At 36.7% G+C, this 25,887-nt stretch overlaps 1 protein-coding gene across 8 annotated transcripts in view; it reads right to left on the reverse strand.

The window, feature by feature from the left end:
- The window catches only part of LOC136027069 (ensconsin-like), a 171,168-nt gene that overhangs the window by 49,473 nt on the left and 95,808 nt on the right, over nt 1-25,887 (reverse strand). For 4 of the 8 annotated variants that reach the window (XM_065704004.1, XM_065704001.1, XM_065703999.1 and 1 more), the window contains exons 4-6: nt 25,416-25,531; nt 11,538-11,692; nt 8,384-8,611 (exon numbers count right to left, since the gene is read on the reverse strand). In XM_065704004.1, coding sequence (XP_065560076.1) covers nt 8,384-8,611; nt 11,538-11,692; nt 25,416-25,531 — 499 coding nt within the window. The remainder of the gene's footprint in view (nt 1-8,383; nt 8,612-11,537; nt 11,693-25,415; nt 25,532-25,887) is intronic. The other 4 variants (XM_065704006.1, XM_065704005.1, XM_065704000.1 and 1 more) reach the window with 1 other exon arrangement.

Consider the following 25,887-nt stretch of genomic DNA (forward strand, 5'->3'; position numbering starts at 1 on the left):
AGTCTTAATACCCTACGAAAAGTGAATCAGAGTGAAACAAATTAGTTATTAGTATCATAGAAGTCAAAAGCCACAACTTATTAAGTATAACTGTTCAAATACTAATTTGACACAAAAGATGCGCTACATAGAATGAATGGCATACGGATTATGAATTTGCCCCAATTAAATATTGCACCAAGGAAATAGAATTAGGTTTTGAAGTTTTAAGGATAGTAGCACGAAAGGACAAGCTACGGAAGCGCATTTTAGACACATATTCCTAAAAATTTTGTTCCTACGGTTTTCAAGAACTAAGAACTTGTCTTGAATAATTTATTCCATTTTTACTGAAGCAAGGTATTTTAGAGGAACACTGGTTTTGAATATCGATCTTTATATCTGGTAAAAATCAAAGAAGAGTTCGGGATAAAAAATAAGCATGTCAAAATACTTCCAGTGTAATACTTAATTGATTCAACTAGAGACCGAGGGGTAGGTATGGAAAAAGTTCCAAAGCTACCAGTAGTAGAATCTGACAGAATTCCAAAAGATGCCAACACTTTAGCAGCACAACTTCTATTAGGGCAAAGCAAAAATCAATTTTCTTTGAGCAAAAAGCATTTTCATATGTAAAAATGGTATTTTCAGACAAAATCAGCCAACAAATTTGAAAACTACCAATTTGCATTCTACTTTGCCACCCCACTTTTTGCAAAGCGGCCGAGAGGTAACTCTATCTCGGAAATTATGAGCACCAGGTGACACGTGCCAAGCGTGGTGGAACTGTGCGGCAGACTTGGCGTTCCGAGATGTAACCAGATGGCGGGAAGTCAACGCCCCCGCCAGAAACGATGCTACTGTCACATCCTTAAGAATTACGATACCGAATCCCATAGCACATATCCTTAAGTTGTCAAATTCTTTGAAATTAAAGAATGAACATAAAATGATTGGTGGAGCAAGAGCTGCAACAGAGAACGAACCCCAGCCTATACAAACTGAAATGAAAAAGGATATGTTTTTAAAAGAACTGCCTAGTGAGAAATATATTTCAATCGACACTAATACAGAAATGATACCGTTTATTCAAATGGTACTGTTTACCCAAAATGCAACTGAACAACAATTTGTAATTAAAAAAAATAAAAAAATTTCTTTGAGGAAAATCTAAAAAATAACCTAGAGCTTATTCAGACATTAAATCGAAATAAAAAGTATTTTAATTTAGTTTCCTTCTTATTGTTTTAATTCCTCCTTTTATTAAAGTTGCTATGTACAGGGGAAAAACTGATTTCACCGGTTTTTCACAACCAAGGCCCACTACATACAAATCTGGTATCCATACCAAGAAGAGAATGGGTAGCAAAGACGAGTTTTTCTAAAAATGTTTTAGAAAAACATTTGACTAAGTTCTGTATTTTCGTCTATTTATCCTGTTCCAAAGAAGGAGGGAAAACACAAAGAAAAACACCATTCGTTTTGAGCATTGCAATACATTTTATTACCCAACAAAAAAAATTTACCCCTCTGAAAGTACTTGTTCGTTTTTTTTTTTTTTTTTTTTTTTTTTTTTTTTTTTTTTTTTTTTTTTTTTTTTTTTTTTTTTTTTTTTTTTTTTTTTTGTTAGTAGGACATCCTCGCAAGCGACACTTTTGGTGTGCTACCGGTTGATTTTGACTCTTTTTTGTATAATAAATTGCTATTAGGGGAGACTGGGGTAATGGCGTTCACCTAAGGTAAAATGAGAATAAAAAATAGCATAAACATAAAATTCAAACGAAACAATGTTAAATCGCTGACATAGTATATTTTACCTATTGTATACTTAAATTGAGCCTTAGACAAGCTTACCTATTGGTATTATGAATGATTTTGCAAAATCAGCTTTGACCGGTATTACCCCTTATCATAGGGTAATGGCAGTCGCTAATGTCATGTTCTACTAAATGGCTGTAAATTAAGAAATATGAGAAATTTCAAAGAGACAAACATGTTAAACTTAAATCGTTATATTTTTATTGTTACATAATTCCGTATTTAGGAAATTACAAAAATGTAATTGAAAGCATGGACATAATTAGAAGCCAAACACTTGAAAAAACATCTTTCCATACAAAAAATGGCTCACAAAATTTAAGCGCCAATATATTTAACTCATGAGCTTTAAGAACTTTAAGTCAATTTCACTTTCTGGAGCACATGTCATATAAGCACGCGTCAGGAGTGTCCCATCCAGAACATTCTTGATGTGCCCATAATGCACAAGAGGTGGACCGATACCATACCTCTCCATCCTTCGATGTGTCTTCGCAATAGAAATAAATTTCTTTACCCTTTTTGTCAAACAAAGCTCACTTTTTTATTCGTCTTCACAAACGTTTTCCTCATCAATCGATTCGCTCTCTTTTTTTCTTAAAGCAGGATTTTCGTCGCTGTTGAAGTCAAGATCTGAGAATGTTGCTTTTGTCTCGCTCCTTTTCTTGGTTCATCAGCCCAACTACTGCATCCAGGTAGAGGAGAAATCTCTTGTATAGACACATCAATTTCTGTGTTAGGCTGAATATAAACTTTTTCAAATTAGGCCGAGGATTCTAAGTTTTGTTCAGTCATGACTTCGTATTGGTCTACTTTTGTGATGACTTCATTTGCATTAGCTTTCAAGTAATCTTCCACACAATCAGGCGTTAACTCTTGATTCTTCTGGAGGATGTCCTCTACCAAAAAATGCTCATCTTTGAAAACTCCTTGATTAAGAGGATGGATCCCAGTGTTTTTGAACCCACTTGTTGCTTTTGCAATCGTAGCAACTGGTGAATAGGCCTTATTGAATAGCTCTGCTACATCGTAAGGGGTAAATTTTACTATGTTCCTGGTTTTCATGAGCCTTCAAGGGTGAGTAAAATACTACATTCAGAGGCTGAAGCCTATGTGATGTATGGGGTGGCAGCGACACGATTAACAATCCCTTTCTCCCTACAAATATCATAAGCTTCAGCTGAGCAATGAGTGGAATGGTTGCCCAGACTAAAAAGCATTTTGTTGTTATTACTAGCATGAATAAACTGAGCGAAGTGTTTTAACCAAATAACGAACAGTTCTTCATTGATCCAGCCTGTCTTAGAGGATGAGTAAACTGATCCAGGTGGTCCGTTTTTTTCTAAGAGCGGGGACATACGAGATCAAGGAAAAATGAACATTGGTGAAGCATAAAGCCCTCCCGAACTCATTGCACACACAACTGTAATGTTTTTGCTCCTTTCGCAAATTGTAATAAGACCCACACGCTTTTGGCCCCGTTCTGCCAGTATTAGACCAGGGTCCTGCACAGTACTTCCTCTTTATTAAACCCCATGGCTCTTCCGATGCCTGTCGCTTCGGGTTTTCGCACACTAATTTTGTTCCTGTCCATAAACCCCTACATCCAATCCAGGCCAGCCATTTTTGTTTCTTGATCGAATCTATGACCTAACTGTATTTTTCTGCATATTGAAATGCAATTTTCCGTAATTTTAGTGCAGTGATGCCGTAGAAAATCTTCGATAAAGTTTTTATGTGGTCAGCTAGAGCTGCTTCGTGTGGAGGGAAGACACACTCCCTGTCTAAGCTTGGATCAGAATCAATCCCACTCTTCATTCGTTCTTGCAACGGGCTGAATGGTATTTTGAACTGATCTGCAGCTTTGCGAATCGATAATCCTCTAGTAATGGCTGTTTTTGCTTTCCTTAAGTCCTCTGCAGTCCATTTATCTTTATATGTTTTCTATATTTATTTTCTTGGTCTCTGAAATATAGAAAAAAAAATATATGAAAAATATTGGCACTAATGGGGCAATGCCGGTCGCGACTGCTGTTACCCCAAGTGTGGTGACCACCATTACCCCAACCGCATGGTCATTATTTTATCGGCTAAAAATGAAAATATAAGTGCTTAAACCTTAATAAAATGCTACAAGATACAACAATATGGCTTACCTTTTTATTGCGAGATAAGTCTCGTTTCGTGAAATGTAAACAGAAAGAGATGATAGTGGATTAAACTATTGTCTGTCTTATAAGGTGAAACGTAAAAACAGTGTTTCTTGCACAACCGACAAACTAAAACTGGCAAGATGGCGAGCGCTCCATTAGTATTTCCATAAACTTTCTTGAGACGGCAGATACAATCGGTATGAATCTGCGTTATCGACTTTACGAGAAATCATGGTGACCGGCATTACCCACTGGCCGCCATTACCCCAGTCTCCCCTACTACTATTAAAAAGTATAATTAGACGTGGCATTGCCGCAAAAAATTCATTTTACTTAAGCTGCAACAGGAAATACAAAGAATAGTTGTTTAATAGGAGTCAGTCACAAGGTCTATTAAAAAAAAAAATTCAATGTACCAAGATTGATCCACATAATTAGCTAAAAGAGCCTCTAGAAAAATCCATCAATATTGCAACAACTTAACAAATCAAAATATTCACACCATTTGAAGTTAAAAATTGGACTCAGCAGGATAATTGCAGGAAAAAAAATTATGGACAAATGACGACAGCCTTGCCCATGGCTAGGCAACAGTTATAAAAAAGCAATCAACTTCAATATTATAATTCATCTACCCGTTCATGTCTTAGAAATACTCTTTTTATTTGAATTAGCTACATAAAGCTAAATATTACAAAATAAACAAAAAGAGATTATTTATTAAAGTCAAGGGGCTATGCACTAAACTTTTTTTTTTTTGTAAAACTGAGGACCGGATATTGGACTTATATAGTGTTAGGGGCAGAAAGTAGCTCGTGTGAAACAGAATGCAGCTCCACAATCACTAGCCCTTTTACATGGAATTAAATAAAAAAAAAACAAGTTTTTTTAAATGAAAGTAAGGAGCGACATTAAAACTTAAAACGAACAAAAATTACTCCGTATATGAAAGGGGCTTTTCCTTCTCAACGCCCCGCTCTTTACGCTAAAGTTTGACTCTTTCTCTTAACTCTACATTTTAAAACAGTAAAAAACTTAAGCTTAAAGAGCGGGGCGTTGAGAAGAAAAGGCCCTTTTCATATACGGATTAATTTCTGTTCGTTTTAAGTTTTCATGTCGCTCCTTACTTTCATTTAAAAAACTTGTTTTTTTTTTTAATTTAATTTCTGAACGTTTTTGAATCAATGCATGTTTTGCATGTTTCCTCTCCGCAGAGGAATAATTAAAACGAAATTTGTATATTTATTTTTTTTGGCTAAATGGCTTTCTCATAATTTTGATCGAATGATTTTGAGAAAAAAGAGCGGGGGAGGAAGCCTAGTTGCCCTCCGATTTTCGGTTGATTAAAAAGGCAACTAGAACTTTTAATTTTTTACGAATCTAATAAGTAAAAGATATACGTAACTTATAAATTAGCTTACGTAAACAACTTTTGTATTCTCATGTTTTTATTACATATATGAGGGGGTTCGCCCCCTCGTCAGTACCTCGCTCTTTACACTAAAGCTTAAATTTTGTCCCAATTCATTAAGAATGACCCCTGAATCACAAAAGCCGCAAAATAAATAGTTGAAATTACTAAAAATACTTTAGCGTAAAGAGCGAGGTATTAGGAGGAGGTGAGCCCCTAATCTGGGTAATAATTTCTATTCGTTTTAAGTTTTAATGCTGCTGCTTACTTCCAGCTGGAAAAAAAACTTTTTCATATTTATTTTTTCATTGTTTTTTTTTAAGTAATGCTAGTAAATCTGAGCCCCCTTCATGGAAATTTTCTTCCCCCATGACAAATTCCTCGATGGAAAATTTTCCCTGCATATCCCCCTCTTCTCAACCTCTGCCTCCAACCAAAAAATCCTCCTGAAAACGCCTGTACACTTCCCAATAACCATTACTATATGCAAGCACTGGTCAAAGTTTTGAACTTGTAACCCCTCCCACGGGGACTGTGGGGGAGTAAGTCGTCCCCAAAGACATAGTTATAAGGTTTTTCGACTACGCTGAATAAAATGGCTATCTCAGAATTTTGATCCGTTGACTCTGGGAAAATAATTAGCGTGGGAAGGGGCCTAGGTGCCCTCCAATTTTTTTGGTCACTTAAGGGCACTAGAACTTTTCATTTCCGTTAGAATGAGCCCTCTCGCAACATTCTAGGACCACTGGGTCGATACGATCACCCCTGGAAAAAAAAAAAAAAAACAAAAACAAACAAACAAACAAATAAACACGCATCCATGATCTGCCTTCTGGCAAAAAATATAAAATTCCACAATTTTGTAGATAGGAGCTTGAAACTTCTACAGTTGGGTTCTTTGATACGCTGAATCTGATGGTGTGATTTTCGTTAAGATTCTATGACTTTTAGCGGGTGTTTCCACCTATTTTCTAAAATAACGCAAATTTTCTCAGGCCCGTAACTTTTGATGGGTAAGACTAAACTTGGTGAAACTTATATATTTAAAATCAGCATTAAAATGTGATTCTTTTCATGGAGTTAGAGTTTTGGTTACTAATGAGCCGGGTCACTCCTTACTACAGTTCGTTACCACGAACTGTTTGATTAGACACTTTGAAAGAATGCGTTGATTTGAAAGTTAAATTATCTGGTTGAATATGTTTCTTCTCTATCCTCTCATACTTTCTTAACATACCACCAGAGTGAAGCAGCAGGATACCTGCAACTTGACTGGCAATGGTTTAAGGTCTACTGACGACAGATTTTTTGCGGTAAGCTCATGGCAAGTTATTTTAAAAAAGGGACTAATTCTTATCAGAAGTACCAGGGGCGTCACGTACGGAGGGAGTAGAGACCTCCCTCCGCTAATGCTTTCAGTCGGTCGGTTCAAAAAAATCGAGTTGGCAAAATAGTAGCGCGATGCCCTGTTATTTCGCTCGTCATTTTTTTTTTTTTTTGTGTATATGGGCCAATGGATACCAGCAACTTGGCTGGCAAGGGTTGAAGTAATATTTTTTTTTTTTGCAAGCTTATGGTAGAGTATCTTAAAAGATGCTATTAATTCGTCTGGGTAGCAAAACTAGAGTTTTAACGCTAAAACTGGGACTTCAACCATTTCCTTTACTGTATATAATTTTTTCTGAAATAATCCATGGACAATGACACCTGAACTGTAGGCAGGGAAATCGCGGGCTCAAGACCTACAAATGACAGATTTTTCATAGCAAATTTCTATTACTGTTATGAACCTAAAGGCTGTAAAGCAGTAATTTAACCTTTAGAGAAGGATTAAAGAGACACTTGCAGCTAAAAATTGGTTTGAAAATTGTGTGCTTATGATAGAAGGAATGACATGAAGGGGAGGTACTGGAGAGTGATTTTTCATCATAAAACAAAATTATCCACCATTACAGACAACAAGACTTGTCATGTTTATAGTTTTACTTCCCAAGCAACATGAAGAAGAAAAAGAAGTGAGAAAGAATATACACGTTTCAAACACAATTCTTTTGGTTTCTTTCTAAATAAAATACAGAATTAAAAATGATACATTTTTTGAGGAAAACAAGGTAAACACAGTTGAACCTTCAAATGAATAAGATCATACAGTGAACACAACTAAAAAGTCCAATATTTTAGAGGGCCCTACAGCCTTATGCCCCCCTCCAGAACAAAAAAAAACAGGTATCGTCTTTAGAAAACTGTGGTTATACCTTCCGTCCAGCTAATACCACTGATTAAAACACAATAAAATGTTATTTTCAAGTGGTTTGAAAGCAGCAACTAATAACATCCATCACAACTCATATTATTAACTTTTCAAACAAAAAGAAGAAAATATATAAGCCAAAGGTTAAAACCAGAGACAATAAAAGACGGCAAAAAACTCAATCCCATGCTTAGTGTAGCAAACAAAAAAACGCATAAGAAAAACAACAAGCACATTCATAAAAGCAAATTCCTTCCTTTGCAACGATTCCAAGCACAAATGTTCACTCGACAAAAATTAATTTTCTTGAATCAGGGATTGCCTTCCTTGCAGCAGGGCCGTTGCATGAAGTTGTGCTCTTGTATGCTCAACTTGGTCTAGGCCTATCACGTCTTCGTTCTGCTTTGAATTTTCAGTTTTTTTCTTCGTGGAATGTTTCATCCAGAACCATAATTACATGTCAGCGAAGGCGAAATGTCATCCAGTCTCACGAAATGGAGTAGGAGGGGGAAATTTTTTAGGTCACTAGATTTCAAGGTTTTAAGAGTGTTCAAATCAATTTTGGAAAGAGGGACTTCCCCTTCATAAAGACATGTGTCATTATTTTGTTTCAAAAACTAGCTTAGAAAATCTTTAAATGAAACAACTTGTTTCATGCATTTGATATTTTATTATTCACAAACCTGGAAAAAACACTCCGTAAGAAGCGTTTAGGACAAATACAAGCCCATGCAAAGGTGAGTAACATTACGCAGGTGACACAGAACTCACCCACAACTTCGGCACTAGACCCGAACATATGTCCATTCAAGTTAGCTAACTTCCTACTAGCTGCCTCGAAGGTCCGCCGATAGAGTTCAGAGAAGTCATCCTCGGTTTGCTGAGGGGTCTGTTTGCACAAAATCCCATGTTCTGGCTTACCAAAAGGTTCTTTGTCCGCATCGCTCCATTGAAAAACCTCGTACATAGATAGAGATACGTCGTGCTGTCGACCTCTCTCTAGAAAGGCAAGATCCCAACCACCAAGAAAGCGCAACCCCCGAGCGAGTCAAAATTTCGTTTTAAAACGGTTATTTGCTTCAGAAACAATTAATAGTATCTAGTATTTTCTCACAAGACCTAAATAAAACTTGAAGGGAAATTAAAAGCGTTTTTTCTCTCTCTCTCTCTCTCTCTCTCTCTCTCTCTCTCTCTCTCTCTCTCTCTCTCTCTCTCTCTCTCTCTCTCTCTCTCTCTCTCTACTTTCTTCTTGTTGATGACAGATACATTCTTCTAATTTACACTTCGAATCGAACGAGAATATTTATTTATAAGGAAAAAATAAATGCAATAAGGTCTATCCGCAGGAATTCACTTCCAGGGAGGGCGGCATAAAAGCAAAAATTGGCAAGTTATATTGAAAATACAGGATATCACAAAAAAACCAAAGATATAGTTGCATTCTACGAACCCTCCTCCCGCACAAAGCCTGCTTTGAGAAATTATAACTCCTACTACTACTAACAACTGACCGCAGCGCCAAGTCACCTGAGGCCAACACAGCTACACATGTTCCTCCTCCATCCTAATCTTTTCATAGCCTCCCTCTTTACACCCTGCAAGGAAGTTCCCATCTCCCTTAAATCTTTTTTACGGCATCCTCCCACCCCAACCACGGACGACCTGCTTTCCATTTAGCTCTGGACGGTTGGCCGAAAAGGACGATCTTCGGAAATCTGTCATCCTTAATCTGCAGAACGTGCCCTAGCCATCTCAACCTTTCTCTCGTTATAACCATAGAAAGCGGAATTGAACCACACTTTTCGTATACCCTACTGTTTGAAATACGGTCAGTCAGAAATTATAACTAAAATTTATTTTTCTGACAAGAGATTTACTTTTGGAGTTTTTACTCGTTTAATTTGTATCCTGTAAGTAAAAGAACACATAAAAACACACACACTCACAAAAGTTACATATTTATAACATCAAACAATATCCTACGAATTTTAACTATTTTGTTATATCCTTTGAAAACTAAAATAACGTGAAATAACTCTAACTACCAATCATAGGTACACTTATAAATTTTCAAAAATCACAACAATTATCAAGTCAATAACTACTTCTGTTCAAAACAAAATCCCAAGTCTAATCACACGTTATCTACTAGTCATTGAAAAGCAAACAGAGACATTAAACAATCTGTCTAAATATACCCATCCTGAATAAGATAGGCAATTTTCTTCATGTAAATGCACGTATACCCAGAAAGTGATCTCAGGGAGATTTCAAGCCCGGAGTGGGGGAGTGGTTGCGAACGAATTCCAAGTAATTGGAGTTAAGTAACGATCATTCAAAAGTAAGGAGTTAAATAACAGGGTTATCCGTAGAAATTTATCTGCGGTCTAGCAAAATTCTTTCAGAAGGGGACGGAGGTTGGGATATTGCTTTTTTTCTTTATAAGAAATATAAAATTATTACATTTATTTTGGAATTTCATGTTTGCTATGGACTTCTATCTTGTAGAGAGGGAGGGGGGTCGGGGTCAGGGCCGTGTAACCTTATATAAATCCATGAGCAACAACCTCAGAGCAAAAAGATAAAACATCAGTGATTTTCCGTAATTAGAGAGATATACCCAGAAACCTGTCTCTGGGATATTAACAGCCGAGGGGGAGGGCATTTTCCAAGAAGATTTTAAAATCCCCAATGGACACACATTAGTAATAAAAATAAAATATATTGATATTGAAAAAAGACTTTTTTTTAGACAAAGGTGGCCAAGAGTCGTCGAAAAAGACATTCAGTCAAGTTTCACCCGTATCAACTATTATGAGGCCCTTCATCTTCCACTGACGACCAGTTTTTACAGAAAATCCCCATTATTTACTTATTAAGAAAAAAAGAATTTATATGTTGAAAACTAATTAAAATTTTGCAGTTCGAACTTATGGTTGAAAAATCAAACTGGTTAGCGTTTGCTTTAGCAAAAAGAAAGGCGTAGCTTTTGGACGATCCTAGCCATATTCAAGGCACGATCGATGATATGCCACTTATTACAATTATTACCCATTATTAATTGATTGGAACGCATCTTAAAATAAATTTACGTACATTATTCTGAAGCCTGCATCGGTTGGATTCACCAAAACCAATCAAACTTAGAGAGTACACCTAATAATTTAGTAGAAGAATTGTCAGAATTGCAGAACTTACGAAATAATTATAAATTATGCAAAAAAAATTTTTAAGGCTTAACACAAAAATTATAGTTAATATTATATAAAAGCATTTTATTTGACTTGAACTCAGACGGTTTTTTACAGTTCGGAACTACGTTTTCGATCAGTTTCTTATTCCCAAAATTCGTAGCACTTGCGATGGGCAGCATTTCTTCGTCTCTTCCTAGACAAATTTGGCCATTAGTGAACTTATCTATGGCTTGAGAAGACAATTTGGTTAATACTCCATCAACAAGTCTCTTAATGAAATGTGTCAAACTAATCAGTACGAATAAAATTAAAGGGCTGGAAAGACAAAGCATATTTATTTTTTATTTATTTTTTTTTATTGCTAAAAACAACATGACATGGCTGAAGGAATTTTCTTCTTTAAGCATCAACATTTGAAATCTATTAAAAATTGTCTCAGAGGGGCAGAAAAACATTCGCAGAGAATCGCAACATAGTTGCCAATATATATATATATATTATATATATATATATATATATATATATATATATATATATATATATATATATATATATATATATATATATATATATATATATATATATATATATATATATATATATATATATATATATATTAAAATACGAAGGCAATATTTTATAAGCGCGATTTTAAAACAGGATTTCGCAATTTAGATTGGTAAAAAGAAGTAATAGTAGTTAAACAGAAATGAGGAACAACGAAAACTTACCAGCAATCCCAGCAGCGTCGAGTCCTAACAACGATTTTGCCCGATTGCGATACCTATTTTCATTACTAACCGATGCACTACTCGTTCGTACAACATTTTTCGATTTTTCATCACTGGATGGAACGCTTGCAGAAACATTAAAGGTAGAAGTCGATCTAGAAGGGATAATAGTAAGTGTATTCGTAACGCTCGACCTATGCAATAAGTCTGTCGATAATAAAGATCGACGATTTATGAGTGGTTTGTGTTCTTCCTTGATTTTATCGACACATTTTAACAGAAAATTAAAATAGCAAGAAAAAGCTTGTATCAACACTAATTTATTCCTAATGTCTACACAACCACATTTTTGTATCTCTTGCCGGTTCTTGTCACAATACAGGAAAACTACTACCCTAAATTTCCGTATTGTTCGTAATAACATAAAATACTTCTTAAATATTTACTCGGAATGATTAATCACTAATTTTACACTTAAAAGTTGATCAATACTCAACACACCAAATTATACACAGGATATATAATTAGGGCTTTAATCTGGCGCAATTCTGATTTCTTTCACAAGTATGGTTATAACGTGACCCGTGCATAAGCCTTCATAGACGACGAAGTTTGGCTTATTTGAATATAAACAAGAGCTAAGAGCTCATATGGCACTTGTAACGAGGCGAGAAGAGCTAAGAGCCAAAAGATCATATGGTATGAGCTCTAACAAAATTCTATGAATCAATAGATTGATTTAAAAAGGAAAATAAGAGGCTTAATGCTGATCAGGATTTAAAATAAGAGGTCTGAGTAGCGATGTCCTTCTAAATATCAAAATTCATTAGATCCGATCACCCACTCGTAAGTTATAAATACCTAATTTTTTCTAGTTTTTCCTCTCCCTTTAGCCCCCTAGATGGTCGAATCTGGGAAAACGACTTTATCAAGTCAAATTGTGTAGCTCCCTGACACGCCTATCAATTTTCATCGTCCTAGCACGTCCAGAAGCACCAAACTCGCCAAATCACTGAACCCCTCCCCCCAACTCCCCCAAAGAGAGCGAATCCAGTACGATTCTGTCGATCACGTATCAATGACATTTGTTTATTATATCCACCAAGCTTCATCCCGATTCCTACACTCAAAGTGTTTTTCCAAGATTTTCCCCTCCAACTCCCCCCAATGTCAAACGATCTGGTCGGGATTTAAAATAAGAGCTCTGAGACATGAATTCATTCTAAAAATCAAATTTCATTAAGATCCAATCATCTATTCGTAAGATAAAAATACCCCAATTTTCACGTTTTCCAAGAATTCCGGTTTCCCCCTCCAACTCCCCCCAAAGTCACAGGATCTGGTCTGAATTTAAAATAAGAACTTTAAAGCACGGGATCCTTCTAAATATCAAATTTCTTTAAGATCTGGTCACCCTTTCGTAAGTTACAAATACCTCAATTTTCAAAATTACCCCCCTCCAATTCCACCAAAGAGAGCAGATCCGGTCCGGTTATGTCAGTCACGTATCTTAGACAGGTTTTTATTCTTCCCATCCAGTTTCATCCTGACCTCACCGCTTTAAGTATTTTCTAAGATTTCCGCCGCCCCCCCCCAACTGCCCCCCAATTACGCTTGATCCGGTTGAGATATAAATAAAAGATCTGAGTTACGAGGTCCTTCGAAATATGAAGTTTCATCAAGATTCGATCACTCCTTCGTAAGTTAAAAATCTGTCATTTTTTTTTATTTATCAGAATTAACCCCCCCCCCAAATAGATCGGATCCGTTCCAATTATGTAAATCACGTATGTAAGACTTCTGCTTATTTTTCCCACCAAGTTTCATCCCGATCCCTTCAATCTAAGCGTTTTCCATGATTTTAGGTTCCCCCACCCCAAACTTCCCCCAACGTCACCAGATCCAGTCAGGATTTAAAATAAAAGCTTTGAGACACGATATCCTTCTAAATATCAAATTTTATTGAGATCCGATAACCCGTTCGTAAGTTAAAAATACCTCATTTTTTCTAATTTTTCAGAATTAACCCCTCCCCAAACTACCCCAAAGAGAGCGGATCCGTTCCGGTTATGTCAATCATGTATCTAGGACTTGTTTTTATTTTTCCCACCAAGTTTCATCCCGATCCCTCCACTCTAAGTGTTTTCCAAGTTTTATGTTTCCCCTCCCAACTTCCCCCCCCAATGTCACCAGATCCGGTCAGAATTTGAAACAAGAGCTCTAAGACACGACATCCTTCTAAACATCAAATTTCATTGAGATCCGATCACCCGTTCTTAAGTTAAAAATATCTCATTTTTTCTAATTTTTCAGAATTACCCCCCCCCAACTACCCCAAAGAGAGCGGATCCGTTCCGATTATGTCAATCATGTATCTGGGACTTGTGCTTATTTTTCCCATCAAGTTTCATCCCGATCCCTCCACTCTAAGTGTTTTCCAAGATTTTAAGTTTCCCCCCTCCAACTCCCCCCAATGTCGTCAGATCCGGTCAGGATTTAAAATAAGAGCTCTGAGACACAATATCATCCCAAACATCAAATTTCATAAAGATCCCATCACCCATTCATAAGTTAAAAATACTTCATTTTTCCTATTTTTCCGAATTAACCAGCCCTTCACTCCACAACCCCCCCAGATGGTCAAATTGGGAAAATGACTATTTATAATTTAAGCTGGTCCCGTCCCTGATACGCCTGCCAAATTTCATCGTCCTAGCTTACCTGGAAGTGCCTAAAGTAGCAAAACCGGGACAGACACACAGACCGACAGATTTGGCGATTGCTATATGTCACTTGGTTAATACCAAGTGCCATAAAAATCATCTAATGTGAGGAATCATCTATAATGGTTCTTCTTATTTTCAAAGATGCTGGCCCATCAGAATTTTTGAAAGAATGCTTTAGCTAGATAGTCCTAACGCAGATCAGACCGGCTGAACTTGAGTTTTGCTATAACTAGTTTTAGCTTAACAATTATTGTTAACGGGTTCGGATTCGACAGAACCCCAAAGATTTAAATAGCGAACATCAGTGTTCGCTAAAGAGTGTTCGAGCATCAGCTAAACAATTATTGTTAACGGGTTCGGATTCGACAGAACCCCAAGGATTTAAATAGCGAACATCAGTGTTCGCTAAAGAGTGTTTGAACGTCAGCTAAACCATTATTGTTAACGGGTTCGGATTCGACTGAACCCCTTAGATTTAACCCTTTGATGCCTGAAGGTTCCCTCAGGAACCATGAACTTTTTAATTTATTTTAATCCTGACCGTTTGACCTATTAACGTCAATCCGTTTGCCATTGTCTCAATCTGATCTACCTAGACAGGTTTGTATTTTTCTTAGTCCGTAATCTGTCACCCTTGTGTGAGGTAATGAAGTTTGAACCTGTGCCCTCTAGCCTTGCTTGTTTTTCCTGAAAGGTGAGAATACTTTTTTGTGAATGACTTTATTGTTTATTGTGCTAGAGTTTTCATTCCAAAAGTTTTAGAAAGAGGACGTTTTGTTTGTTCAGATGAGCTATCATACACTCCTATAGCTGGAAAACCAGAGGATAGAAACGACCCCCAACGTCGTGGTTCCTCTGGGAACCATCCGGCGGTAGCGAGACCAAATGAGACGGTAAGCCGTATACAGTGTGAGATGCCTAGATATCATGAAAACAGTTGCTTTACACCATTGGAATCAAATTTCGAGAGCTCGACCATGTTCTGTGGCTTCAAGGAACCATCCGGCATGCATAGCTCCGAATTTTATCGCTCGGAAGAGCCATCTAGACAAGAACTGGTGGAGTTGCCGTCGTCAATAACAATGTAGGGGAGACCGGGGTTGACCCGGACGCGATTTTTTGAAACGGCATATCTTCTAAGCCATTGACTTTTCTCCAGTTCTGACTTCACCATAAAATGCGTATCCGTTAGGACTACCTTCAAGATTTTTTTCAGATTTTTCTACAAAAAGGAAAAAAGATTTTTATTTTTTTTTCATTTTTTTGAAATGTCCGAAACAACCCCTACCCACGGGGTTGGATCGGACGGCCCCAGTATTGGTTAGGACACCATGCTAAACCATTAGATTTCAACTTCTTTTTTTTCAAATATGCATAAAAGTATAAAAAGTAAAAAACAGTACTTCAGCTATATAAAATGACAAAAAAGCTTTAAAATGACACACCATTCACCGGAGTTGGTACGAGCTGAGATTTTACTCAAAGACCGCTTAGTATACCACTAAAATATATTCCTAATGCGAACTGCTGTACTTGCTTAGTAGAAATACTTATTTTCAAGCATTCATCCGTGTATTTTCTACCCTAAATACCAACCTTTTAGAGACGGGGTTGGTTCGGATAGATAAAAAAATGTCCGAACCAACCCCCAATCGCCGTGTCCGGCCCAACCCCATGTGTCCTCGTGCGACGTCAAAGTGATCCTGATAATAACCCGCAGGAAGAAGAGATTGAAGAAGAAATAGAAAGCGGTCGAATTGAAGCTGACGACCACAACAGTGAGGATGACCATGAGGACGTCAAGATCGCCAGACAAAATGCCACGAGCTCAGGCACTGCTGCTTCGAAACTAAGCAAACGACGGGACCTTGCTTGGAGAAAAGTGGATTTCGTCCACCCAGATGCTGCGTGGAAGGATCATCTTGTCGTCGACCAAGAAATGAGTGGCAAGACACCCCTGGAATTTGTCAGGCTGTTTTTTGACCAAGGCGTGGTCAACCATATACGTGACCAAACGAAAATTTACGCTCTTCAAAAGATGCCAAAGAATTTGGAGTTTCATCTGCCGAGGTGGAATGCTTCTTAGGGATCCTTGCATTCACAGGAATAGTGAAAATGCCGTCATACCACAGTTACTGGTCAAACGAAACGCGCTACCCTGTAATAGCTGATGCCATGTCGCGTGACAGATTCGAGCAGATCAAAAAGTATCTTCATTTCAACGACAATCTTACCCAGAAACCACGAGGAGACCCTGGGCACGACAAGATCCACGAAGTTCGTCCTCTGATAGAGATGATCAGAGATAACTTTATGAAGATACCCCCAGAAGAACACCAGGCAGTAGACGAGCAAATTGTGCCGACAAAACAGAGGATTTCGTTGAAGCAGTACAATCCCAAGAAACCGCATAAGTGGGGTTATAAGTTCATCTCAAGGGCTGGGGAGAGTGGTTTCGTTTACGACTTTGAAATGTATACGGGTAAAGGGTCGGTTGATGTCAGTGACCTGGGAGTTGGAGCTGATTTTGTCCTGCGGCTTGCAAGAGGAATACCCAAGCACAAAAATTACAAGCTATTCTTTGACAATTGGTTCTCCTCGTTAGACTTGGCACAAACACTAAGTGATCAGGGCATACTTACACTGGCCACAGTGAGGGCAAACAGGTTGAAAGGCTGTGCTTTGGAATCCGACAGCAAATTGAAAGCCCGAGGAAGAGGCTCTTACGACTGGCGAGTGGAAACGCAGTCGAATGCCATTGTAGTGAAGTGGTATGACAATAAGCCAGTCCCCTTGATTTCGACCTATGCCGCCCTAGACCCAGAAGATACGTGTAGGCGGTGGGATGGTAAACGAAAAGAGTATGCCGATGTCAAGCGACCATATTGTGTGAAGGAGTACAACCGCTTTATGGGTGGTGCAGATCTTACCGACATGTTGCTGGAGCTTTACAGGATCGACTTCAAGTCACGGAGCAAATGGTACATGAGCATCTTCTTCTTCTTGTTTGACCTCTCCGTTGTGAATGGCTGGCTCTTATACCGCAGGTGTCTTGCTGCTGGGCAGAAACCAATGAACCTGCTACAGTTCAAGACAGATGTGGCACGTGCACTTCTATCTGGTGCATCTTTGGCAACACCAAAGAGAGGTAGACCTCTCAGTGACGCAGATACCAACTCTCAGAAACAATGAAACAATGAAATAACAATAAAATGACAACAATGAAATTGTTATTTCCTTTGTTCATTTTAATAGAAATTTTCTCCCGGGCCTTGAGGATTACATGTTTCTTTGAATGGGCCCCTTGTTTCTTTGTCATATATTGACAGACAACTTCTTAAAAATATGATTAGTTTCTCAGTTGTTTGCATTGCGTGGTTCAAGAAACGTTTCAACTCAAAATAACGGATGAATTTTTTAGGGTCTCAATAGAAATATTTCAACGCAGTCGTTGAACTGTTATGACACATAAACCTGCAGCAAGAAACTGATAATATTTGACAGATTGCGCAAAACGTTTGCGCGAAACTTTTTCAGAAAAAAAAACAGCGAAAATGCTGTTTTTGCGCGAAAACGTGGCAGCATGAACCAAGGGTAACAAGCTGACGCAATTTACAGCATTAGAATCAGTTTTAAACAGATAGTCTAGACCAGTGCTAAAGCTTTCAAGAAATCAGTTAAAGAACCCTCTCAAAGCGTTGTAGGAGTAGGACTAGAAATGTGAAACTAAACAAAACTATTCTTTTCTTTCAAACTTTGTTCTGAGCTATGTCATAAAAACTAGCCAAAATGACAAATGTCAAATAATCAAAAACTGACAGATAAGGAAAATTTAGATTTTTCCAACCGTCAGGCCCCCTGATATTCTGTATGGGGGGTTACTTTCACTCAATAAAAAACAAAATAGTATCCACATTGGGAATTATTATATTTTGAGAGTCTCAAAATGGCTCTAGACTCCTTGGACCCTCACCCGAAATCACTACTGATGGCATTTTTACCTAACACAACACTCAGCCTAATGATGCTGCTTGTCACGGACCAATGAGTCATATTACGAATTTATTTAGCGTGAAGAATTACCAAGAATTTAAGAAGAAGACAAGGATACCCCAAATTCAAATTTTGCGCTAAAAATTTCAAAGTCAACAAAGGGCTCTTCTAAAGATGTGGATTACGATTCTTCAAACCAGGCTCATTGCAATGCATTAACTTTTCTTCATAGAACTAGCAACCTTCTCGGATTAGGAGAGGATATTTTGTCTAATGGGGATCAAATGCTTAAAGAATTGTCGTCAAACAAAATTGAGCTTTGACATGATTTCCCAAATTTTAGTCTTCAGAAGACGGATCTTAATGTGGATTCTCTCTTCAGAAGGATATTGTTATCACTGTGTCCAGGTGTGGCTATGCTTTACAGAGTAAGGTAATATACGAGATTCCATAGCTGACATAGGGACAAGGTGAATGCGCTACTCGATTCCTTTTTGATGCTCTTCCTAAATATAATAATTTCCTCGCAAATTCACCTCCTCCCTGATAGTTTTATATGACCATTCTATATGGTCCAATACGACCTATATGATAGAATGTATTTATGGTCCTATGTATAGTTCTAACAATGCATTTCTACATTACTTCAATCTAGCCATACGTTATAGCTCCTATATTAAACCAGTTATTTTCTCAGAATGGAATTTACCTCCATGCGTGATTTAGTGAATAATTTACCAAATATTATTATTTGAAATGACATTAGAAGTGGATAATTATAGAAGGAAATATGATAATCTGATTTATATAAACGACCTGTAAATTATAAAGAAATTATTTTTCTTTCGGTTTTACATATTCTAGAGCTATATCTGGGACCAAAAGGGGGGGGGGGGTGCACTTGCGAGGGAAATATTATATTTGAAAAGAGTATTAAAAGGAATCAAGTAGCGTGTTCCCCTTTTCCCTATGTCAGTTAAGGAATCTCGTATATATTTAGCCAGATTAAAACAAATAACTGGTTTCAATTTTGAAACCCTTGCTCTTAACCATCATTGAAATATGCAAGACTTAGCTTCAAGATGCTACCATAGGTCATCCGTCAATCTAAAAGACTCGCTTGTCAGGATGGTAATCATCAAAGTAAAGAAACTTGGCCCATTCCATTTTCCGGTCTGCTTGCCAGAATAATTATCATAACTTCAAAAAAGCGTTAAACACAGGTGTTCTAAGTCATTTTACAAAAATGACACGACAAAAATTAGGTTCAACGCTCAAAAAGCAAAAGCGAAAAAATAAACAGAAAAAAAACGTGTGAAATTCAGTTCCCGCAAATACACAAAGTAAGACAAAAACTGTTGTATATTAGATACACTTCAAGAAACTTTGCTTAGACTGCAATAAATATTATGACAACAATAAATATGCGATGAACATCATATGGTCAACATACTAGCACACAATTTTTCTTTTCTCTCAAAGATAAATTCGCACAAACCAGCCAGAAAGTAAAATTGCTGTTAACAACAACTGTTATCAATCGTATCAAATGAATTTATAGGTATGTATTATGCCAAATTTTTGATAGTAACAAACAGTTTTGTTTATTTATGTTAAACTTAAAAAAAGTTTTCTTTTCAAATGAAAGTTAAGAGCGAGGTTAAGACTTAATATGAACAAATAGCAAACCTAAACAGGAAAAAAAACAGCTGCTCCCACAACCCCTCTCCACTCTCGACGCTACTATTTAATTTGCTCTGCACGATACTTCAAGTTCACAATACTTCGATAATGAATGTCGTCCTTCAGATGTATTTTCTTTAACAAGGTTTTAGACAAGATTGAAAACAGAAGAAAGTTTAGTCCCAATTTAAGGGAACTTGTTGCTCTATCAGCCCTCTCCCTCTCTTTACAAAAAAGTTTAAGTTGCACCTTAAGGTGTGTATTCGGTATAAAGGTATGTATAATGTATGTATTATGTATTCAACATGTTCAAACATATACTTTTTTGTACAAGAATGCTTTGCATTGGAAAATGAAATGTCCTACTTCTGTCCCATTTGCGAAATGTGCAAACTTAATCAATTTTTTGGGAAAATATGAGTGAATCAATACCAGAATAACACCATAGCACCAGAATAGCGCCAGTCTATCTTCTTCGGGGGATTATACTGCGAATTAAAAGATTTCTCCCAAGAGATTTTGCCAGTTAGTCATGCTTTCCTGAATTTCTCCTCGGGAATTTCGTAGGTGGTAATTTCACCCTTCCCCCATTCGATGACTCTAAGGTTTGTATGTAAGTGATAGATGCCAAAAAACCGTATCAAGGATTTCGTTTGTCGAGGGGGGGACTGCTCTCCCCACCGGCTTTACATGGACATTAAATCCTACTGTCTCCTTGGATACCACTAACTGTCTATATTTTCATGGTTCACTTAATTTACTAAACATGTATTTCAAATACACTATCGATCAGATTTGCAAATCAAACTTAAACATAAATTATAAGAAGCAAGGCTGAATCCAGGATTTTTGTTGGAGGGGGGGGTTAAGGAAAAAAATTCACAAAACGGGAAAAATCATTTATATAATTTTTTCACTTTTTTAAGAGCCCAAACAATTTTGCGGTGGTGAGGGGGGTTACACTGAGTAGCTCCTCCCTCTAGATACGGTTATGCTTAGAAGCTCAGAAACAATCCTGCTGTAGTTTATAAACGACAGCAATTAGTTTATCAAATTATCAAAAAAAATACCGGTCTTACGCGAATAAAAAACCACGAGTTTAAAGAACTATCAAAGCAGTAGTTGTCAGCTACATAACTATTCTTTTACCAGCATAAAAAGTGAATTTAATATCCTACTATATTAAGATACTTCATTAGATTAAGCAATTTGGCACCGATCAACAGCCCTGTCTACTTCAAAACCAATCATTGTGCTGTTATTAAAAAAAAAATAACATAAATATATTAAATTAGCGAAGAAAACTGGTTCTTAATTAAAGCGAATTAAAAATTACAATATTTAAAAACTATCAAAGCAATAAAACTGAACAATTTATGACATTTCAAGAAGCATAAAAAGTGAATTTAATAATGTAGCATATCCTCCCTTTTGATTAAGCAGTTTTGGCGTTAATAATTAAGGATAAATAAGAAGTGAGAATTTAATAACGCCCAACTAAGTGCCAATCCTTGCATTGAAAATGAATAAGAAAAAAATATCTAGCGTTCATAATTTGGCTATTAACGGACGTCAATTATACGAAAAAGGATAAAGGTAAGAATTTTGATGGAAGTTTATTCACTAAAATATGCCGCCTTATAAAGAAAGAGATAAGCATGCCTAACTTTGATTGAAAAACTAACCTATTGTCAAAGACCTTATACTCATGTTCCTATCTGTTTAACTCATTTTCTACAATAGTAACCTTGACACTAAAACAATAAAATGTGGATCTATATTTATTAAAACTCTGGAATTTATACCCTGTATGTCGACCTTTCAACCTGAAAAATTTAAACATTTCCTGTCTTCTTTGGAGTTGTACTAGTGAAAACAATCAACTTTACAAGGCATGAGCGACACCAGAAAATTTTCCAGTGGATGTAATAGCAAGCACCAAACACCTTTGTTTTACGTCTGTAGGTTTCCGAACCTCACAAAAGAGTATATGTTTCTCGGATAATTTTTTGTTATTGCCACTACACTCAAAATCTTCTACCGCAAAAATGAGGTAATAACCGGTTTTCATGGTCTTTATACCAGACAATATTAGCTTTGGCTCAGTGCGAACTATGTTGAGGCAATATTTTAATGGTTCGTATTTTGGTTAGGTTAAATTATATAATGCGGTCTGGGGGCCCTCCTCCCTCCCATAGTTCTTTGTTGTAGTTTTCACAATTTTGTTGATAAAGTATTGTATTTTCATCATATTTTGTTTCATTTCATTAGCATTACCCAAACTGAACTTCTCGACAGAACTTGAGTGTAGTGGCTATAATACTTGCGTACCGTTTTTCGTGCCAGAAGACAAGAGAGCATTTGTTATTATAAAGAATACATGCAGACAGGAGAATTGAAAAAAGGGTGACGAATTTTATGCGTAGTTTTGGCAAATATGTCCTGCTTGTTTCAGGTTAGGGGGATCGAGTTTTATTTTCAGGGGTAGGAGCTTAGGATTTTGTGCTTGGGAGAAAGGGTTGACAAAAAAGTCATAATTTTTGGCAATAAATTACAAATTTAGGCAATTCATCAAAAAATTCCAAGAACTTTAGAGAAAGAAGAATTAAAGTTTTAGAGCAGAAGATTTTCAAAGGCTAGATGATGATGCACTTCTTTTAAAAACACAAGCACGGTCACCGCTGACAAGCAGACGGAAGGAATGTATCTTCCCGAACAATTAGCTAAATTAAAAATTATCTATATGTCATTTCGTCAAATTAGCCGTTCGCTATAAGCCATGTTCAAAACATCCCTAAATGATTTTAAGTCGGCAAGACAAATAAGAGAGGTTGTAACTCCTAAAGTTTGTAAAAAGGTTCATTGTAAGCTTAGTCCAAGGGATAAAGCGTGCAACATCCATCCCCCATATATTAGCAAATTTGATAAATCTACCCTTAAAGAAAGCAAAAATATACATTGTCATTGGAATAACGAAGAAGATTTAACAAAAAAAGCTCAGTTATTCAACTTTCTTATTTTTCTAATTTAAATTCATCTTCTCTTTTTGTTTTTATGGGTGATTTTCAACAAAGAAAAAAAAAGGGATGACTCAGTAAAAGGGAACGGCATATTTTCATTGGCACAAAGTTATTTACAGCTGATAGGAGTGTCTTTCTGCGAAGACACTTATTCTGAATTTGAAACTTTATGGTATGTTGATGCAGCCCAAGTCTAAATAATTTCAATGAGACTTATCTCTGACGATGCCAAGATGGAAAATGGATTTTTTTTTTCGGGCACCAGATTTTGATTACCAATGATACGAGGTATTTTCGATTAGCAACCTCCATATACAGTTTTGACTATAATGATATAGTTGAAAATTATCTATGAAGATAAGGTAGGCTATGCATATGGCTAATATAGCGAAGAGCGGCCTTTTTTGAACCATGTATCCTTGCTTCTTGGAGCAGAAAAATGTGCAGGGAAGGGCGTGTTTGCGTGTCAGGGGGAAAATCTCATGAATTTTCAGTTATTGGTGACACTTTGCTACAATTCTCAGTCAGTTTCCCCTTCTTCTTTATTGACACCCCCTCTCCTAAATAAACGAATATATATATATATATATATATATATATATATATATATATATATATATATATATATATATATATATATATATATATATATTTTATGCGGGAAACACACTAATATTTCATTTCTAGGTAAACTTGAAAGCACAGAGGCAAATTTGACCAAGTCCATCAAGTAAAAAAGTTGCTCTGTTGCCATTGACTTTTAAGCATCAATCGTTTATTGAAAACAAAATCCACAACTGTAAACGTTTTCTTGTACGGGAAATATTCTTAATGACAATTTTAAAATGGATTCACGTCAATTAGCTTTCAAAAATCAATCATTGTCAGTTTGACGGCAAAAAGTGTTTTTCATTTTCAGTACTGAATTTCACTGCCTTTTTGTCCTTTTGGGGGGGGGGGTAGGCGTTTCCTCAATCAGCATCAAGGATCTCCTGATAATTTTTTTTGTTCATGTGGAACAAGTTGCTACCAGATGGTCCACAAATGGGATCAACCAGGTTAACTCTCTGTGATCGATCCTCTCAATAGGCTCAAGATCTGACTCGACCGTTTTCCACAAGTACTCATTTTGTCTTCCTTGACGTCTCTTCCGAAAGCTGAAAAATTGCATTTTGTATTGTTCGATTATAGAAGCAACGTCCCTTCTGACGCCACACATCTGGCGTACCTCTATATTAGATTTGTGGTCGAGATTTTTTTTTTTCAGACAACAATGCTCCAGCACCTTCAATACATTTCCGTACAGCTTCACCATGGGCCATGTTCCAGATCCATAAAGGACAATATTCTGGACCAGCAAAAAAAAGCTATTTGCGTGTTTTTGTAGTCTTTTCTTGACATCAATGTCTGAAGATCCATCACTACATATATGGGATCCCAGGTAAATGAAACTGTCAACTTGTCCAGTTCTACTACACTTACAGCTACCGAAAAAAGGATCTAAGTAGTTTATGACAATGAGACTTGCCGTAAGTGGGCTGACTTTGAGGCCAAGGATATATGATTTCATCATGCCACCACAACGTCAACCATTGATTGGGCTCCAGACAGGATTCCGACTTTACTAGCATAATCAAAATGGCGAGTGAAAAGTTCTGTCCAATCTAGACTCCTGGATGGGAAGATATGATATTATCAAACCCCCGATTTACACAGTAGTTGAACGCAGCGGAAGAGAGGACGTAGTGAAATAATACTCATAAATACAATAAAAAAGGATAAATGTGATTTCTATAGATGAAAAACCTTTTACAAGATATCTTCAAACATTTTTTCCATTCATATACGGATAACTAAAATTCCAGAAATAATACAAATTACAGGGACGGATCTAGGGGGTGGGTAGGGGGAGGGGCAGCATGCCCTGAGCATCGGCTTGTAAGGCACTTTTTTGTCTGATAAATCAAAGCTCGGACCTTAATGTCCAGCTATAAAACGTTCAAAATTTGGCTTGAAGATCCATCAACTATGTCTGTATCAGTTGTTTCTAATGAAAGAAGCTTGAACAAATTAAGGTTAATTAAAAACTATCTTAGAAAGACGACGATCAGTCAGCGGTAGACAAACTTTAGTATAATCCGCGCAGAATATGATGTGGCTTTGAAGCTTTCATATGAAGACATTATAAAGACATTTGATTCGAGAAAAGCACGGAAAGTTAAGTTTTAATCTGCAGGGTAAAACTCATTGCATATAATTAAAATTCTATATATACTGTATCATAAATAAACATTTAAATAAATATAAAATGAAAACATTGTTTAGAGGAGTAAAATAATCATAATGAAAGCTATAACGAGTTTGTTGACCGGGGGGGGGGGGGAAAGCAGTATAAGCCTATCCTGCCCCGAACACTAACAGGATCCGTCCTTGAAATTACTACAAAAAAACCTTACCTTCTAGTCAAGCCGGAATCTCCTTCATCAAACTTCTGAGGCGATATGCTGTTAAAAGCTAGCGCTATTGATCCCTGTTCATGCTTCCTTTTCACTTCATGCCTCAGCTCTCGTTCCTGAAAATATAAATCACGTATTAATTCCGCAAATCTTTCTAGGTCACAACAGTCCATCCTGAACACTGGACAGTGTCCCCAAGGTTCATGGCGATGAGGCAAACATGACGTAAGCTCATTAGCCTGAATCATATCCAGCTGAATCACATCCAGAAACTAAATTATTTCGTTAATGAAAACGATGGGTGTTTCCGGCTTTTCCCAGACTCATTTAACTGGAAAAAAAGTACAATAATGAATTCTGATTCTAAAGTACGTTAGAATTCTCAGTTCTGCAGTGGAATCAAATTTTTTATGCCTTACTTTCTGCATTAGATATTACAAGTTTTTTTTTTTTTTTTTTTTACGCAGCTTTA

This window comes from Artemia franciscana, chromosome 5 (assembly GCF_032884065.1).
Source record: "Artemia franciscana chromosome 5, ASM3288406v1, whole genome shotgun sequence".
Taxonomy (NCBI): domain Eukaryota; kingdom Metazoa; phylum Arthropoda; class Branchiopoda; order Anostraca; family Artemiidae; genus Artemia; species Artemia franciscana.